Genomic DNA, 18,441 nt, shown 5'->3' on the forward strand with positions numbered 1-18,441 from the left:
GAGTGCCTCCTGGTATAAAAAGGTACACTTTGTATTAGGTTTGGACTTGACTCCTTCGCCTCCCCTTGATTGGAACAATAGTGTGATTATTCTGTTATTTGTTTGGTGTATGTTACTTTACTTGGCTTATTAAGAGAGATATTGTGCCCTGGCTGGTGTGGCTCAGTGGATTGAATGCTGGCCTATGAATCAAAAGGTTGCCAGTTCAATTCCCAGCCAGCGCACAAGCCTGAGCTTCAGGCCAGGTCTCCAGCTGGGGGTGTGTGAGGCAACCTGTCGATGTTTCTGTCACACATTGATGTTTCTCTCCCTCTTTCTCCCTCCCTACCCCTTTCTCTAAAAATAAATAAAACCTAAAAAAAAGATACTGTATTCTACTCACTGGCTTATGAAATTATAATTCCTACAGTGAACCTGTGCTAAATAAATTGCTGGCAAAGACAGAAATCAGTCTCTGAGTATAATTTTGCTGCCTACCCAAAACAAACAAAAAAAACATATAGTTTTTGCTAAATATAACCTTTCCTCATTGCTCAGCAATTGTACAGAAGGAAATAAACCCACAGGAGGAAGCTCTTCAACCATAGGCTTCTTAGCAGCAAGTTAAACCAGTGATATTTTTAAAAGCAGCTGAGCTTGAGGTAGGGAAAACTATCACTTTAATACCCTGGAGGCAGAATGTTGGGGGACCTTGGGCCACATTTGTCATTAAATTTCTTTTGAAAAATTCAGTACTCAAAATGCAGTCCCTGCTTTTTGTAGTTGACTTTAACATCGGGCCCTATTTCTCTACTCATAAATGATGATAATCAGGTACTCTGAACAGACACAGGAAGAAGGGACTAAGGGTTGGCTAGGTGGCGTTCATAACTCCAAGAACCCAGTTTAGTACATCAACGTCACTTCAGGCTATTTTGCGTTGCTAGAAAAAGCCTGAATTACCATGTGTCTAAATTCTATTCCTCATTAAGTAGCTGGCATACTAATCTCCAAATCTCTGACACAGTGGTGGGCCTCCTAACCACTGCAACCATTAGCAAGTGGTCAATTCCTCAAGTATGGGGTGGCTACCTATCTCAGCTAAAAAGGTGGCAGTTTTGCTTTCTGTTTTGTTCACTCAGAGAACTATGCAAAATAGGCCTGAATGCTTGATCACAGTACTGGAACACTGATCACGTGGGAGAGAGGAAAGGAACAGCAAATGAGATATTAGATGTGTTCTCTCCTCACTCAGGGCTTAGCGGTGTTAGCGTTTCACTTATCTCTAGTCCTGGACAGGAATCTAGCTGTGGAAGCCGAACCTATCTCTGAAGCATAAGCACAGTGTGTTCAATAAAACATTTTTATTCTGTACAATATATATGTATATTTAAATATATATGTGTATGTACATATATATATATATATGCGCAGAGAAATCTCAATCGATAAATCCCTGAGTCCATGGGAACCCAGGACACTAACAAAGGGAAAGGAAGGAGTCCATGTCCTGAAGAGCAGGAAACATGGCAGCATCCCTCCCTTTTCTCCCGGTTCCCAGCAACAGAGGGAAGGGATAGTCACTGCAAATTGCTAAAACAAGAGGGGACTCGTGTAGGAGCGGGAAGCAGGGCAAGGGTGGCAGGAATGGGGGCTGTGGGTCAGTCTGGGGAGGTAAAACATACTGTTTGATCAGCATTAAAACCAACAGATCACTGCAGAGGAGGGGACAAAACTGACATGCGGCCGACCTTCGGTAAGTACGCCAAGCCTTAGCTCGGCAGCCCCAGGCCTGGGCCAGCACAACAAATAGCACCTGTGCGCTTATGAGAGGAGAAGCTGGGGAAATGGCCCTTGAGTGAGGAAGGGAAGGGACATAAAGCAGAGGAATAGGCGGCACGTCTCAGTACAGAATGGGAACATTGCCATTCACTGTCCCTGTGCCTTTTCTTCAGACCCTGGGCCACCAGATGGCCAGGAGCAGATGTCTTCTGTCCATAGTCAGGTAGAGATGGCAACTTACATGGTCTTCAGAAGAGGTATAGAAAAGAAATGCTTTTGAGGACCACCCTTAGTTGTTGTGACAATTCTTGAAATGCAGGGACCACAGCGGTGAATCATGCCCAGTTCTGACAGTGGGGCCAACGTGACAACGGTCAGCTCCCTCTAGTAGACAGACCATGGGGTTTCCAGGGTTGATGAGCCAACCAGGTGGACACACGGCTGCTGAGCACTGCCCTGAATTCTCCTGTCGTCTCCCTCAGGGTTGCCCCTCCCTGGCCACACCAAGCTTGGCACCTCTCCAGAACGGTGGCAGGGAGCACCCCTCTCTCCCTAGCCTATTAACACACAGAGCCGCCAACAGGGGGCAGCATGGCCAGTCACCTTGTATATTGTAGGGACAGCAGTGGAGCTGTGCCTGCCTGGAGGAGTTCAGAAGCCGTTGGCCTGGGCTTCTCCTGCTGCAATGGCTTGCACGTCAGTGACATGGCCGATGCCCTTGGTGACACCCTCCCGGAACAGCAGCTTGGCGCCCACCTTCAGGTACTCTGGGTGTTTCAGGAAGCGGAAACGTACCACTGCCTTCTCCCCTGTCCGCAGCTTGTCCTGCAGCAGATATGCAGTCACTGGCCCTGGACAGAGCCTCCCGCCCCATTCTCTACCAGCCTTGGCTCTCCACCCCTGGGGGCCTATCGGGCTTCTACCCACCCTAAGTGGGTCTCTGTCCCTTTTGTAGGATCTGGGACTTCTCTATGAGTCTGGGGGAAGGCCTTTCTGGAGGCAGAATTTTGACTTTTCCCTGGAAAAACAGGCATGGCTGGGTCCCTCTCACCTTGGCGTGGATCTTTTCCACCACTGCCGTTTGACGGACATTGCCCACATGTACTGTCACCTGGAAGCCTCGCCGGAATGTGGTGGCATGGAACAGTAGGACTATTTCTGCCTCGAACACTGAGCAGATGGTGGGATTCATCTCGGGGCTCACCATCACCATGCCCTGGGGAAGCACAGCCCCAGTCCTTGCGTTAGTCTCTCTCACCCTTAGAGCTCCTCAGGTTCCTCTTCCTCTAGGACTTCAGCCACAGGAACTCAGATGACAACATTCAAAACTCTTCTCTTAGAGGGAACCCCTCCTTACCCACCTCCCAGGTCCTCTAATCCTTCTAACGATTTGTATTTCTAGGGTCCTGGACACTGGGCTTGTACCCCGGTGATTCATATTTAGTGATCTGTCCTTTATAGGCACACTAAGCCTTTTCAAACATGGACAGCCTGTGAAAGCAGTTTCTTGGGATAGAGGCCATGTTTCCTTTGAGTTCCCCTTAGCCGGGTGCTTCTCTTTGTGTTCCTCTGCAATCCTCCCTCCACCTCACCTTGCGAAGGAGCGCACGGTCAAAGTCCCCGAGGGCCAGCGTAGCAGCCTGCCCAGCTCGCAGCACACGGCAGGCAGAGCGGTTGCGCTGGATGCTGCATACTCTCAGCTCCAGGAAGCAGCCATCGTCTGTGGGGCCCACCACCAGCTGGTCGCCCTCGCGGCAAATCCCACTGCAGCCCAGGGGGCGGATGGCACAGCGTCAGCCTGGGCTCCCTTACTTACTTCTCTGCTAGGGTCACCCAGAGCGTTCCTTCCCTTCTAAGGTGAGTCCCTCAGGAGGGGGAGCGAGACCCTAAATTCTGACTTGGAGATAGGGGAGACGCCTGCTTTGCCCCAGTTCAGAGTTCAGACTCTGAAGAGTAATATCAGGAAGGGCAGCGACGCTGGCCAAGAGTACCTGCTGGTTTGATACTGAATACCTGATCCCTGAAAGAGTGACATTCCCTTGAGCCTCTGCTTTGGAAAGAGTCTTAAGGAACTTCTCATCTCCCTACTTGAAGGTGAAGTCAGCTGAATATACTCTAGTTATCTTCCTGGGGCCCGGGACCCACACTTCTCCATCAGGGGCCTGGAGGTTCCCAGTAAAGCAACAATACTGTTTCTTCCCTCATGAGCCAACAGACTAGCTTTCTCCAGCTCTTCTGATGGTGAAAGCCTAGTCTGCAGACAAGCACATCTGTCAGCTGGGCTCTGTTCAACTCCAGAGTCTGCTCTGGGCCATGTCTTCCAGTGTATGGGTATGTGAGGGCTGAGTGGGGTGGGTAGCAAGCAAGGGAGTTCACCTGGAAAGTGTCCCTCCAACAACTGTCCCCACTTCTGGTACTGTATAGATTTCATCCACCTGAAGCCAAAGAAAATTCTATCAATGGCCTGGCAAGTCATGCTGGCAGGTCCAAACTCTCTAAGCAGACTCGGCCTCGGCCAGAATTAGTCCTTCCTAGCTCCCCAGCTCACTGCCTGTCTGGATGGACAATCACCTGAAACTCGGTCAGCTGCTGCATGAGTTCCTCTTGCTCTTTGCTGTTGGTGAGCGGTGGCAGGATATTCAGAAAGACTTTGAGCAGGTCCAGACTCTCTCCAGACACACTGGACAGAGTGAAGATAGGGGTGACACTGTAGAGGGAGACATGGAATAGACGGATGAGGCAAGTTCTAACAGGAAGCAGAGGCTACAGCCCCATACATGGAAAGGTGAGCTTTTCTCAAGGTGGCTAGGGGCCCCTCTCCTGATGATCTTTGCAAGAGCTGTGGGACTTCTCTCTTTGTGAGCCAGCCGAGGACCCATCCCAGAGTCCAAGGGAGTTGGCAAATTCCTCACATAGCATTTCATCTTCAGGGTCCCATGCATCACCCAAATTCCAAGCTGGCTTGGGGGAGGGGCCAACCCTTTTAGAAAAGATTCCCTTCTACAATCCCAACCTGCAAAACCACAGAACTGAGCCAGAACTGGTTTGGTCCTGAGGTGGAACACCATGCTCAGGGGCCCTATGGCAGCGTTCCCTGTGGACCAGGGTTCTGTAGTGAGAAAGGCTTACTTGGGTGACTGGGCAAACTGCTGGGCAGCAGTGACGGCATCATCCTCGGAGGTGACCAACATGGGTACTTTGTGGCAGCCAGGCTGCTTGAGGACTCGCTCTAGCTGGCGTACTGTCCTCTCCACTGTGGTCTTGGCACACAGGTCCACCTTGCTGACCACGATGAAGAAGGGCACTTTCAGGGCCAGGGCTAGCCCCAGATGCTCCCTTGTTGTGCCAGCTGCCTCAGAGAAGGAAGGCAGGCATCAGGAGGGACCGTGGGAGGGAGAAGAGGGAAAAGAGGAGAGTTCATCTGGCTCCCAGATTTGAGGAGGTCCAGCACAGAAGAGAGTCAGAACCCGCCTCCAGCCCCACCCCTGCCCCCATGCTTCGTACCAATCCCCGTGTTAGCACTGACGAGGAGCAGGGCGCAGTCAGGGCAGTAAGAGGTGAGGCCAAAGATGGTGGTGTGTAGGTACTTGTGGTGGCCAGCCAGGTCGATGAAGGTGATCATCTTGGAGCTGCTCTCACAGATCTCTTCTGCCGTCCGTGAGTCACTGTAATTCACCACCTGGCCCAGAGCCCAGGGCTCTCAGTGTCCCCTGCCAGCCTCCCCAACCCTTCAAGAGTTGCCAGGACCTGAACCAGTCCCTGGGTGACCCTGGCTCTTAACCCTGAGTCCCATTTCTGATTTAATTCCATTGATTTCCCATTTGTTTTCTAAGGAGGACAGAGCTTGTTCACTGCCCTCAGGGCCTTCATCCACTCTCCAAAAAGTCTCTACACTCTGCCCTTGGACTGTCCCTCACGACTGCCATCCCATCCTCACAGTCTGCCCCCACTGGGTCCCGCTGATTGCATGCACCTCTCCCTTGCTGTTAAAGCCCAGGATCTCGAAGCTGATGCTGGAGGTTCGGCCAGACTGAATCTCGTGCAGGTGGCGGAAAAGGTTGAGCCGAGCCCGGCCCCGCCCATTGTCCAGCTCTCCTTGGGTCAGCACTCCAAGCAGAGTTGACTTCCCCGAGTCCACATTTCCCAGGACAGCCACACGAAGGTCGAGAAACTGTGGATGAATTGTCAGAGGTAAGGGCTCCTATCTCTTATCTCCCTCCACTGAAGGTTGGGTCAAGGGCAGTGCTGCTCCCTGGGGACCAAATGGTAAACTGGGTACCCCCTGTCTCACAGGCCAGGAGGGAGCTGCCACCACAGGGCCCTCTCTCTCAGGGAGCACGGGTGTGAAAGGCAGGGAAGGGTATGTGCTCACCTGTTGGTTGTCAGGGACCTTTCGTACCAGCACCTCAGTGATCTTCCGGGGCACGTCGCTATCATAATCCACTTCTCGCTCCCGGAGAACAGTGATGTCTGCTCCAACTCTATCACAACAAGGCCATAGCTTCTGCATCTCACCTGTACTCCTCCACCTCCAACCTTCCACCCTGGCTCTGGATCGGTGGCTTTCCCGCATGTCCCAAAGAGCTCCCAACACCTTCTTCCTCCCCTACCATGCTGTAATCTATCCCACATCCACAGCTCCCTCTAAACAAACAAACATACAAACAAATCTTAAGTCAAGGAGCCAAAAAACCTAGGTCCAAATGTGGAGAAGCCCAGATGACTAGCCCTGCCCACTGTCTTGAGAAGGCAGCAGAAGGAAAGTCCCTTCTTGGCCCCTAGGCCCTAGGTGACTGGGTACATGAGGGTCCTCCCCAGAGTTAGGGAGAAGAGAACTGAGGGGGAAAGGAAGCATACTTCTCTGCCATCCGGTGCAAGGTCTTGAGGGAAGCCCGCATCTCCTCCTCAGCCAGCCCCACCAGCAGCCCATTGTCCTCCACCCCAATCTGGTAGACTGCCTCACCACGGCCCTCCTGTAGTCGCCACTTCATCTGTGTCACCAGGTGCTCAAAGCGGTACTGGGATGGATTCACCAGCTTCAGCTTAGGGCAGGTGAGGCATCAGGAGAAGGTGAAGTCAGAGATGCTCCTCCTGAACCCGTATCTCACCACCTGTCCTGCTGCAAGGACCAGGACCTTCCCTTCCCACTTAAACCTCTTCATACCTGACACCCTCTAACAAAGCCCTTACCCTGAACCACGTCCCTACATTACTATAGATCACGAAGTTGAAAAGATCTCAGAGAAATTGTCATCTGCCAACAAGGACAACCTGCTCCTCCCCACCCTGAGACTCACTTTATATTCGATGTTTCCATCTTCAGCCTAAAAAGAAACAGGTAGCAGTTACCAAACACAGTCCTCATTCCCCATTTCCTACTTCCCCCTACTTCCCCATTTCCTGCTGGGGCCCAGGCAGCAGCTCACTTGAGAAAGCAGGAAGGCTCAGTGGCACCTGCCTAGGCATGTGCCTGCCAAAGGTCAACGGCACACAAGCCCTCTACTAAGCCCCAATGTGACCTCTCTCAAGGAAAGGCCTCTAAGAACACAGTCACCCATCTAAACCAGGAGTGGGACCTTGAGTCCCTCCTTTCTTTGATCACTGGCAGTATGCTCTTCCTAGATTCGAGACCACCCCTTCCGTCTCCTCAGGCCCTTAAACTGCCATCCCCAGAAATCTATGTCTCCTCTGTCTGGGCTGCCGAGGCCATTCTTTGCCACTGCTCTGGGAGACACCACTTCCTTCCTGCCCACCCCTCTCAGCTGATGTAACCAAGAGTAGGAGGATGCAAGAGGTTCTGGACCAGGGCCAAAGGGTTAACTCAGCAATGGTCACTGCAAACCCAGTGAGAGAGGAGCCCAGATGATACAGGGGCAGAGCTTCAAAGTTGGGACTGAGGTAAAGAGAAGTAACTCAGAAAATATAATTAAGGGGACAGACTCACTGTGGCTTTTATCGCCTATCCCCTAACCCTTGCCTCTCAGTTGAGGTGAAATCCTGAGTCCACCCCACAATCTCCTGTACTTCTTCCCTATTTTAAATAGATTTTTTTACGACTTTATTTATTTATTTCTAAAGAGGGGAAGGGACGGAGAAAGAAAGGGAGAGAAGTATCAATGTGTGGTTGCCTCTCATGTGCCTCCCACTGGGGAACTGGCCCGCAACCCAGACATGCGCCCTGACTGGGAATCAAACTGGCAGCCCTTTGGTTCACAGCCTGCGCTCAATCCACTGAGCTATTCCAGCCAGGGCTCTCCTACTTCTTCCCTATTTTAGATGACCCAAAACAGAAGTATTCTTTGCCTGAGCCTTCCCCTCTCAGATGCAAAAAGATATGAGATTTGCTTGTTCTGCCTCTCCTGTGTTTCTGGATTCCTCCTCCCTGGCCATTTTCCTTTTTCCCTTCCTGTCATCATTTCACCCCTTGAAGGCCCTCTGACTACAAGCTCTAACAGGTCTTCACTAATAATCTGTACCTCATTTTGATGGAGATGACTTCAGAAAAGTGGTACAAGGAAAATTCAAAGTGCTGGTCCTAGGACCAGCAGCATTAGCATCACCCTTCGGTTTACTTGTGATAAATGCAGAATATCAGGCCGACCTCTGACCTACTGTATCAGAAATTCTAGGGGTGGGGCAGCAATCCAGGGATTCTGACTTATACTAAAGTTTGATACCACTGGTTTAGGCTCTTCCTCTGGGTCCACCTTTCCTAAGATGGGCAAAGTAGCAGTTATTCTCTGCCTTAGGGAATAGTGAAGTAGGTATATGGAGGCTGTCCCCACTTCCTGACTATCTGACTGTTCTCTGGATGTGTGTGTTGTGTGTATGTGTACTCAGGGATAGGTAAAGAACGTACTGCTCTTTTCCTGGGTACTCCCCTCCTCCCCATGGAACAAGTTTAGAAAAACTCTGCTTCCTCATCCCAGAATATAGTCTACCTTCCCTTCCTGCAACTCAGGGATAGAGCCTGGGCATTCCACTGTTCTTCCCAAGGGGGTGGGAGTGGGATCTCCTTTTCCCATTTTTCCTACCGGCGTTTTGTTATCAGAATGGGAGGATCCTCCTCCCCACTCTTCTTTCCTGGGGTCCTGACCCTTAAGGAGAGGGCCAGTCTCTCTATCCCTCCTTCCTGGGGGTCCTGGGACCGGAAGGGGGTATCAATTCTCTTGGTCCCGCCTTTCTGGAGTCCCGGGACGGGAAAGAGTGGTTTTCTCTCTACCCGCCACATCTCAGGTGCTCACCTCGGGAGGCAGATACGGGGGGTTGTTGGCTTTGCTCCCTCTGTTTCTTCCGTTCTTCTTCTTCCCCTTTGGGCCCCCGCAGCCGCTGCTGCCCCCGGCCCCCCTAGCCTTGAGGGTTCCGCCCATGGCCGGGCCCCCTCCGGGCCGGCAGCAGCCGCCGAACAGCTCCGATACCCGCGAGTCCATCCGCTGCTGCCGCCAGCCCCCCGCCCAACCCCTCCCCCCCGTCACTGCCGCCGCCGCCGCCCCTACTGCCACCACCGCGTCCGGCCAGCTAGTGTAGAGCGGGGTGGGGCTCCGCTCAGACCACGCCCCCACCCTTCTCCGGCTCCGGGCGCGTCAGAAACAGTCGCAGTGCACCACGGGATATAGAGTCCTCAAAGCTCAGATCTCTGTCAAGAGAGGTCGCCGCCGCCCTACAACTCACAGGAACCATCGCGGCGCACCGGGGCGCGGGTGGCTTTGGGGCGCAGAAGAGGAGCGCGCCTTTATGCGCAAAGGTCTAAGGGACCTGTAGTCTGGTTCCCAACTTCTGCGCTCTGAACGGGTCCTTTTCTAAGGCTTTGGGGTGGGAGGTCACCGGGGAGCTTACTTCCGAGTCAAGCTTTAAGGGCGCTCTTGGGTGGGGCCCCTTAGCCCAATCCCAGACAACAGGTTTTGGACGTGGAGAGGTGCAAATTCAGGGCGACTGGTCCCTCCTGCCTGCGGGCTCCTCCCTTGCCTCAGTTTCTTCCCCGATGGTCCGCATGCCGTGGGGGTGAGTCAGGGCGAATGCCAGGGCGGAGGCGGATGATGGTAAGCCTAATTATGGCTGTTATTGTTACTATGATTTTGTCACCTTTACACAGCAGTCACTGCTTTATTACCTGCTGACACCCTCCGGGGGTTGGTTTTAGCAGCCCAAGATACCGCGGTAGCCCCGACACGAGGCCCGAACCCATAAACCAGCTTTGCTCGCTGAGGGCTACAGGGATGCCCGCAGCGAGCACTTCCCCTCCTTTTTGTTTTGAAGCAGAACCAATCGGGGAGAACCGAGTTTGATTTTAAAACAGCAAGGGCTATAGGAGGGGCCTTGCCACTATTTGGGGCGGGGCTGGGGCTTAGGTTACGTCAACCACTAGGAGGTCGTGGAAGTGTCGGGGAATAGAAACTTGGCCAAGGGCCCCAGAGGATTGCTGACTTTTGACTTTCTTGCCAAGCCATCCGTCTTGCTCTTTAGGGCTCTGGCAGTCAGCAAAGAGTAAACACATTTAGCGACATAAACCAGTGTACAAGACACTAGAAAGGCAGAGTGGAGAAGCAGTTTAGTGTTGCCGGGTAGGGAGTCAGGACGCCAGGGTTCAATTCCCAGCCCATGGCGATCTCATGACTCACTACTCATTGTATGTCCACCTCCCCTCTCTTCACAAACAGCGAGATGCTCACACACAGCCAAGAGATAAAGCAGCCTATCCCTCCAGACCTCAGTTTTCCTTGGAAAATTAAAAGCGATAACAGTGGCTTACCTCTGGTGAACCTTTTAGGGATTCAGATCTGGTAGAGTCCATAGCTTCCCCCCTAGGACGACAAGGAAAGTAGCAGTTTACTAATCATAGAGTTGCTGTCCACATGGCACCACTTCCCAAAACTAAAACCATGGGGACAGAAGGATCAAAATCTGCACAAGACCTAGCAGGCCCAGCCAATTATGTGGTCTTCAGTGATTGAAAGCACATCTGACTTCTCTCTTCTCAACCCTCTTCAGCTAAAGGAAGGTAATGCTGCAGAGGCCAACCCTAGCCAGGAAGGGGCACAACCCCACCACGAAAACTGCTAGTTAGAGGCCGAGACCAAAGCACTCAATGATTGGTCTCAAGAAGGGTGGGGATTGGAAGAGAGAGCTAAGACCATCCCAACTCTCTCACTACCAGCAGCTCTGGGTTCTTGTGATAAGCAGGGCCTGCTGCACTTTCCTGATAAAACTTGTTCTCTCATCTTCCTGGCTCTTTCAACTACCCCCGACACAGTTTCACTTTATTCATCCCAATCCTGTTGTCTCCTAAGAGGAGAACTTTTTAAAAAAATTTTTCTTGAATTTCTTTAAAAAAATTTTTTTTTAGATTTTATTTTTTCTTGAGAGGGAAGGGAGGGAGAAAGAGAGAGAGAAACATCAATGTGCGGTTGCTGGGGGCTGTGGCCTGCAACCCAGGCATGTGCCCTGACTGGGAATCAAACCTGCGATGGTTTGATTCGCAGCCCGCGCACAATCCACTGAGCTACATCAGCCAGGATAAGGAGAACTTTTTTTAAAAAATAAACTTTCTAAAAAGATTTCATTTACTTTTAGAGAGAGGGGAAGGAAGAGAGGAGAGAAACATCAATGTGTGATTGCCTCTCATGCGAGCCTCTCACTGGGGATCTGGCCCATAACCCAGGCCAGTGCCCTGATTGGGAATTGAACTGGTGACCCTTTGGTTCATAGGCACTTAATAGGCTGAGCCACACCAGCCAGGGCTAAGTGGAGAACTTTTGAGAGATGGGAGGGAATAACTCATTTCAATACTTCATTCTTGAACAATTTGGTTTACCACAAACAGGAGCGAAGCCTGGCAGAGAAGTAGGCTAAACAAGGATGTCTGTCCAGGAGGAGATCAGAGTCCTGGGAGATGGCAGGTGGTTTAGTTTCCTGGAGGAGCTGCTTATGAAGTGGTTGACTGTCAGATATATATTTGTATATACCATAGCTGTGTGTGTGTGTGTGTGTGTGTGTGTATACACACACAGACATTTTTCTGGTATATAGCTAGTTATTTATGTGTGTATAGTAAGTACTTTTACATAAGATTTTAATTTATTTGGAATTTATCTTTATATAGATAAATCTTTATCTTTGTATGTATATTTATCTTTATCTTTATGTGGATGTGTGGTGGGAACTAATTTGATTTTTTCCCCTTCTAATTGGATAGGGAGTTGTCTCAAGTTATTTGCTTTGAAAAGTCATCCTTATCATATACTAAGATTTACCTGTACATGGATCTGCTTCTGGGCTCTCTTCTGTTTTAGGATTTGTTTATTCCTGAGTAAATACCACAGTATTTTAATCATTGTACTTTTATAGTAGGTTTTGATCTCTAGTTCCTGCTTCCTGAAACACACCCTTTTCCTGGTCTCTATGACTTGCTACTTATCTATTTTTTAAAAATATTTTATTTGTTTATTTTTAGAGGGAAAGGGAAAGAGAAAGAGAGGGAAAGAAACATCAATGTGTGGTTGCCTCTCATGTGCCCCCTACTGGGGACCTGGCCTGCAACCCCCAGGCATGTGCCCTGAATCAAACCAGTGACCCTTTGGTTTGCAGGCCAGGACTCAGTCCACTGAGTCACACCAGCCAGGGCTTATCTATTTTCCTTGATACTTCTCTGGCAACTCCTCAGTGTCATTCAGAGCTTCTTCCTTCTCTGTTCATCCCCTAAATGTTAGTGTCTTTGGGATCCTAGCTCATCCTTATTCTATACACTCTCTGGGTGATCTAATTAAATCTCATGCTGATGATGCTCAAATACTTATCTCTATTCCTGACGATGTTCCTAAATATTTGCCCAATTAAATGGCAAACTCGACCTATCAAAAACTGAACTTGCCTCTTCTCCTTACCCACATCTCAATAAATCTTCATCGAATAGCACAACTGACCACAGAGATGCTGGAGTGAAAATCCTGCTTGTCTTCTTGGAAGCCTGTCTCTAGCTCTCCTTTTCCTCCTGGGATCAATCACCAAGTAATGCTCCTTGGACCTCCTAAATATCCGTAGGGTTCACCCAGTTCTCTCTACCCCACTGTGACTACTCTAGTTCAGGCCTCTTTCACCATGCAGTTGGGTAATTGAAGTTGCTAGATCTAACAGGTATTCCTGCCTCCTCTCTTATATCCTACTTGTAGTCTAATCTCTGCACTGCAGCCAGTGTAGAGATTAAATTTATAAAATGTAAATTTAATCATGCTACTCTCCTACTTAAACCTTTCAAAGCAGCTTCTCCATCCCTCACAGGATCAAGTTAAAACTCTTTAACATGGCTTATAAAGCTTTGTCATGACCTGGCTCCTGTTTGTCCACCACAGCCTTAACTCTTTTTTTTTTAAATTTTCTAAAGATTTTATTTATTTATTTTTAGAGAGGGAAGGGAGGGAGATAGAGAGAGAGAGAGAAACATCAATGTGCGGTTGCTGGGGGTTATGGCCTGCAACCCAGGAATGTACCCTGGCTGGGAATCGAACCTGGGACACTTTGGTTCCCAGCCCGCGCTCCATCCACTGAGCTATGCCAGCCAGGGCTCTTTTTTTTTTTTTTTTTAGGATTTTATTTATTTATCCTTAGGAAGGGAAGGAGAAAGAGAGGAAGAAAAACATCAGTGTGTGGCTGTCTCTTGTGCACCTCCAACTGGGGACCTGGCCTGCAACCCAGGCATGTGCCCTGACTGGGAATTGAACTGGTGACCCTTTGGTTTGCAGGCTGGTGCTCCATCCACTAAGCCACACCAGCTAGGGCAGCCTTAACTCTTTATAACCTGAATTCTTTTCATTCCTTGAATAGAGCATGTGCTTGTCTCTAACGTTCTCCAGGACCACTAGGTCCCCCTCTTTACCTTTACCCATCCTACAGGTCAGTGTCTTGGGTACATTTCCTCTGGACTACGCCTTCCTCCCACCCTGTCTAGGGTAGGCACCAGTGTTCTTCACGTTCACAGAAGAACAATTATACGTGTAACCCACTGTATAATTAATTCATCGTGTCGTATTGTATCTATAGGCAGTGATCCCCTTGAGGACAGCGTCTGCCTCGGGCTTATTTGTCACAGTGTCCAGCACCTAGGACAGGGGCTGGGACCATGTAGGTGTCCAATGAATAGTGAACACTGGAGAGAGAGTACCGGTGAGGGCGGGTGTCCTTTGGAAGGCAGCGCTCAGTGGCTGAGAATGTGCCGCTGTCCTTGTGGTGGAAGCTTTCCGTACGGGCGCTAGCGGGTTAGGAAGTGAGCGCAAGGCTCAAATCCCGCTCCAGCCCAGCCTGCACCTGACCAGGGAGGCACCACGTCCCCTTCCGGCCCTACCGTGCAGACTTCCCATGATGCTCCGCGGAGCGCCTATTCAAACCGCAGGGAGAAGAGGGAGGAGGTCGTAATGGCAGCCCCGGAGCCGGAAGTAGTGTTCCCGGCCGCCGTCTCTGGTAAGGCCTGGGGTCCGGGTCTCGGGATACTTGGGCGACCGGTTTATTCCCTACCGCCATTCCCTACCATCATTTATAACCTGGCCCTTTCTCTGGCCAATTTTCCTTTGTCCTCATTTCTCGGCGTCCCTCCCGGCCCTGGCTCGGCCAGAGTGACTGTCGCCTCACGGCCCTGGATCACAGTGGTTCGCCCCGACTCTGCCTTCATTTCCGCGGTGTTCTATAGCCCGCTCGCCTGTGCTTTCAACTCTGATCAGGGCCTCCACTTTCTGAGAGTAGCATCAGTCCCCTGCCTCAGAAATTCTGCCCCCCAACCCCGACCCCTGTCCCCTCTTTCTCACCATCCGCCAACACTAAAGTCACTTTAGGCGACTGGGGTCAGGAATCTCCCTGCCTCCGCCCACACAGAAGTTTGTGGAGGGAATGTGTGCATGTCCGGGGTAGGGTGGCTGACAGGGAATGAGAAGACTGTTTTGGCCTCTGAGTTTTTCATTTTTCTCTCTCGTCCCTCTGTGCGCCCACCAGATTTGGAGTGGTATGAGGAGTCGGAGGAAACCCACGCCCCCCAGATAGAACTACTTGAGACTACCTCTGCCCAAGAACCTCCCAACCCTTCGGAGTCATTTTGCCCCCGAGACTGCCTGGTGCCAGTGGTGTTTCCCGGGCCCGTTAGCCAGGAAGGCTGCTGTCGATTTACTTGTGAACTCCTAAAGCATGTCATGTACCAACGCCAGCAACTCCCCCTGCCCTATGAACAGCTTAAGCACTTCTACTGCAAACCTCCTTCCCAGGTAGGCACAGGCTTTGGGAGACGTTGGTGGTGAGACTTTGTGGCTATCGTCAGGGGAAAAGGAAGTCTAAGGAATTTCCGGGGTTTCCTCAGCCAAAGCAGCCCCAAGGAGTATGTTTCATCCCACCACTTCAGCCACTTTCTCCACACCCTGATCTTTCTTTGGCAGTCTAACCCTCACCACCTTATCTCTTGTTTCGTTTTTCTGAAACTCCTATTGTGTTGTGTTTGGACTTCATGAATTGACCTTTTAATTTTAATGTCTTCTCTCTCCAAATTTTTATCTCTTTGTTTTTATGTTCTGCTTTCTGAGGAACTTCTTTGACTTTATATTCCAACACTTCTATGACTTTTTTTTTTCTTTTTTGGCAGTCATAGTCTTAAGGGCTCTTAATTTTTGCATGTAGCATCCTGTTGTTTCAATTCTATATGAACTTCTCTTGCCTGTGGATATTAATTATTGTATATTTAGGGTTTTCCTCTGTTTCTTTTATTTTCTTTTTTTCCCCTTCTTTTTTCTTAGAGAGAAGGGAAGGGAGGGAGAAAGAGGGAGAGAAACATGGGATTGGTTGCCTCTGGCAGGCCCCCAACTGGGGACCTGGCCCACAACCCAGGCATGTGCCCTGACCAGGAATCCCCCTGGTGGCGACTTTTTGGTTTGCAGGTCAGCACTCAACCCACCAAGCCAAACCAACCAGGGCTTCTCTGTTTCTTGCAGTGCCTGAGTTTCTTCCAGAGTCTTTTTCTTATTTGTTTTGGACTCTGACTTTCATGTGAGAGGCTTTTAGTGTCGGTCTGGTAAATATTTAAGAATAAGCCATAGAAAGCTCTGTGTGCATGGCTGATAGACCAAGGATATTGGGTGAGAACCTATTGGTCTCTTTGGAGGACTCCCAAAACACCAGTAATTGAAAGTCTTCTCTCTCTCTAGATGGAAGAGATTGGCAGGTGACCCAAGGGTCCTCATGTTTTCACTCAATCCCCACACATTCACTCTTGCCTTTTGCAGTGCCTACGTCAGCAATTCCTGTGTCTGGGGTTTTGCTGTGTGAATCAGTTTGCTTCTCATGGGAGTCTCCTCTGTCAGCATTTGAACTCTTCCATCTGCTTTCTGTCTTCCAAAAATTTGTTGTTGCCTTTGGCTACTGTTGTCTGTTTTCTAGGTCTCTTTGCCCTTGGGCATCCTCCTTCCCTTTCTCACTCCCTCCCTTCACCCCTCCTCTTTCCATTCTCTTTTCCCTTCTTTTTCCTTTCATTTAGTAGTATTTCATTCAGATGGAAGCACAAATAAGCATGTGTTCAATCTGCCATGTTTAATTGGAAGACCAACTCCAGAATCACCTTTATTAAACCAAATAATCCTTGTTCCTGTTATCACTCCTAGAACAGCAAAAATTTGCCACGTACTATGCCATCAAATCTCCTTGACTGCTTTAGTTACTTATTTCTGGATGCCCTCCTACTTCAAAACACTATCTTTGCTGTTCTAAGAGTGGGACGGTTTGGTTTTGTACAAAGAATGTATTTTCCTTTTTGATATATTGCCCTCTGATAAAACCCAGTGTCTTGGCTGTAGCAGTTCATTGAGCTGGAAATCCAGTCCCATAGTCTACTATATCCCAAGCAACAGGGTTCTTCAAAGGTCATTAACTTTCCCTTCCCTTGCTTTCTTCCTCACCATACACTGTCTTCATAGGTAGAGGACTTGGTGAAGAAGAAACCGTGGACCACCGCTGAGACAAACAGCAGGAAATGCCAACAAACCCTAGCAGAACTGGAGAGTGTCCTCAGCCACCTAGAGGGTCTCTTTGCCCGGACGCTAGTGCCACGAGTGCTGATCCTCCTTGGGGGCAGTGTTCTAAATCCAAAGGAATTCTATGAGCTTGACTTGTCCCGCTTGGCCCCCAACAGCATGGACCAGAGCCTGAGCACAGCAGCTTGTTTGCGCCGTATCTTCCGAGCCATTTTTATGGCTGATGCCTTCAGTGAGCTGCAGGCTCCTCCACTCATGGGGACCATTGTCATGGCACAGGGGCACCGAGACTGTGGCGAAGATTGGTTTCGACCCAGGCTAAACTACAGAGTGCCCATACGGGGCCACAAACTGACTGTGACCCTCTCCTGTGGCAGACCTTCCATCCCAGTAACAGCCTGGGAAGATTACGTTTGGTTCCAGGCGCCAGTGACATTGAAAGGCTTTCACGAGTGAATGGGGATTCTTCTTAATCATGAACACAATGGCTAAGTTATCTTCCCTTCTGTGGCACCAAGTCACCCATCTCTTGCTTGGAAGTAGAGTTGCTTCCTGATGAGAGGAAGGTTCTGTCCTGGCTTCCTGCTTCCCTTCCACGGACTTCCTGGTGGGCTGATGGTGTGACTGGGACTGTAATAATCATCACTGAACAACATCTCTTTGAATCAAAGGTTGATTTCCCAGAGGGTGCTGGGACAGACTTTTCTGTCTGGGGTTGGAAAACAAATGTGGGCCCATAGACACAATTATGGAGGTGTCCCTTTTTCTGTGGCTTTTCAGAATTTTTACCAGGAACATAATGTGGGTATGACTCATGAACTTAAATATAAAATGAATGAATTCATATTAAATTTTCCTGAAGCTCTTGGCTTCTTGAGGCTAGAGTATTTTGTCTTTCTCCTTGGTCTCTTTATTTTTTACTTTTTACTAGTGGCCTTTTCTCTTTATCTGCCCTAGGCTAGTCTGGGAAGTTAAGTGTGACTTGGCGAAGGTTCTACACCGGTTTGATGTCAGCTGGGACTCTTCATCAGCTAATTCCTAGCCTGATGTTCTCTTCTTTCACAAACATCAATGGATGGTTGCGTCTCATGCGCCCCACACTGGGGACCTGGCTCACAACCCAAGCATGTGCCCTAGACTGGCAATCAAACCAGTGACCCTTTGGTGTGTAGGCTGGAGCTCAATCCACTAAGCCACACCAGCCATGGCTATGCTCTCTTTTTAGCACTTCACATGCACTTCATCTAATCTAACAACCTTGCAAAGTTTGTGTCGTCCCCATTTTGACTGGGGAGTCACTTGCCTGAGAGTGGGAAAACTGGATTCAGACCCAGTCTACCTAGCACTAGAGGCTGGTGCTTTACACTGCTGTGCGTCCTGTGTGGTTTTACTGTGAAATAATAGGATTTGCCTTGCCAAAGGGGGTTGTCTTGGAAAGCTGCAGGACCCTCCTCTCTGGCTTCATATTGTGTTTCCCCACATGGACCTGACATTAATAGGTATTATAAATACAGAATCAATGAGAACAAAAGGTTTGAGTTCTTTTCTGTGCTGTGATCACTTGAAGCATATTCCACCAGCTAGAATTTTGGCTGTTTCTCTGCTTGGTGATACTACCTTGCAGAAGAGGAATAGGGCCGTATCTCCCACTTGGGAAGGGTCATGCTGAGTGAGGGGTCTGACTAAA

General features: G+C 49.8%; 2 protein-coding genes across 6 annotated transcripts; one reads left to right on the forward strand and one right to left on the reverse strand.

Moving 5' to 3' along the window:
• Positions 1 to 1,111: 1,111 nt before the first annotated feature.
• GTPBP2 (GTP binding protein 2) lies at positions 1,112 to 10,714 on the reverse strand. 3 transcript variants are annotated; one of them, XM_036024128.1, is made up of 12 exons: positions 10,511 to 10,714; positions 7,059 to 7,085; positions 6,619 to 6,803; positions 6,134 to 6,242; positions 5,735 to 5,932; positions 5,266 to 5,440; positions 4,891 to 5,110; positions 4,333 to 4,468; positions 4,138 to 4,196; positions 3,354 to 3,525; positions 2,813 to 2,977; positions 1,112 to 2,586 (listed from the first exon to the last, which is right to left on the reverse strand). In XM_036024128.1, the coding sequence occupies exons 1-12, from the start codon at positions 10,550 to 10,552 to the stop codon at positions 2,413 to 2,415; spliced, it is 1,662 nt and encodes a 553-aa protein (XP_035880021.1). In that variant the 5' UTR covers positions 10,553 to 10,714; the 3' UTR covers positions 1,112 to 2,412. The 3 variants fall into 3 exon arrangements, with proteins under 3 accessions (XP_035880021.1, XP_035880020.1, XP_028364851.1); XM_036024127.1 differs by lacking the exon at positions 10,511 to 10,714 and adding an exon at positions 9,006 to 9,221 and having other exon boundaries at positions 4,333 to 4,441; XM_028509050.2 differs by lacking the exon at positions 10,511 to 10,714 and adding an exon at positions 9,006 to 9,219.
• Positions 9,447 to 17,631, forward strand: LOC114495437 (MAD2L1 binding protein). Of its 3 annotated transcripts, none has more exons than XM_036024149.1 (4): positions 9,447 to 9,762; positions 13,795 to 14,211; positions 14,737 to 15,002; positions 16,698 to 17,631. In XM_036024149.1, exons 2-4 carry the CDS (start codon positions 14,166 to 14,168, stop codon positions 17,208 to 17,210), a joined length of 825 nt encoding a protein of 274 aa, XP_035880042.1. In that variant the 5' UTR covers positions 9,447 to 9,762; positions 13,795 to 14,165; the 3' UTR covers positions 17,211 to 17,631. The 3 variants fall into 3 exon arrangements, with proteins under 3 accessions (XP_035880042.1, XP_035880043.1, XP_028366516.1); XM_036024150.1 differs by having other exon boundaries at positions 13,799 to 14,211; XM_028510715.2 differs by lacking the exon at positions 9,447 to 9,762 and adding an exon at positions 13,531 to 13,647 and having other exon boundaries at positions 13,799 to 14,211.
• Positions 17,632 to 18,441: the final 810 nt, after the last annotated feature.

The sequence above is a fragment of the Phyllostomus discolor genome, chromosome 4 (genome assembly GCF_004126475.2).
Source record: "Phyllostomus discolor isolate MPI-MPIP mPhyDis1 chromosome 4, mPhyDis1.pri.v3, whole genome shotgun sequence".
NCBI lineage: Eukaryota > Metazoa > Chordata > Mammalia > Chiroptera > Phyllostomidae > Phyllostomus > Phyllostomus discolor.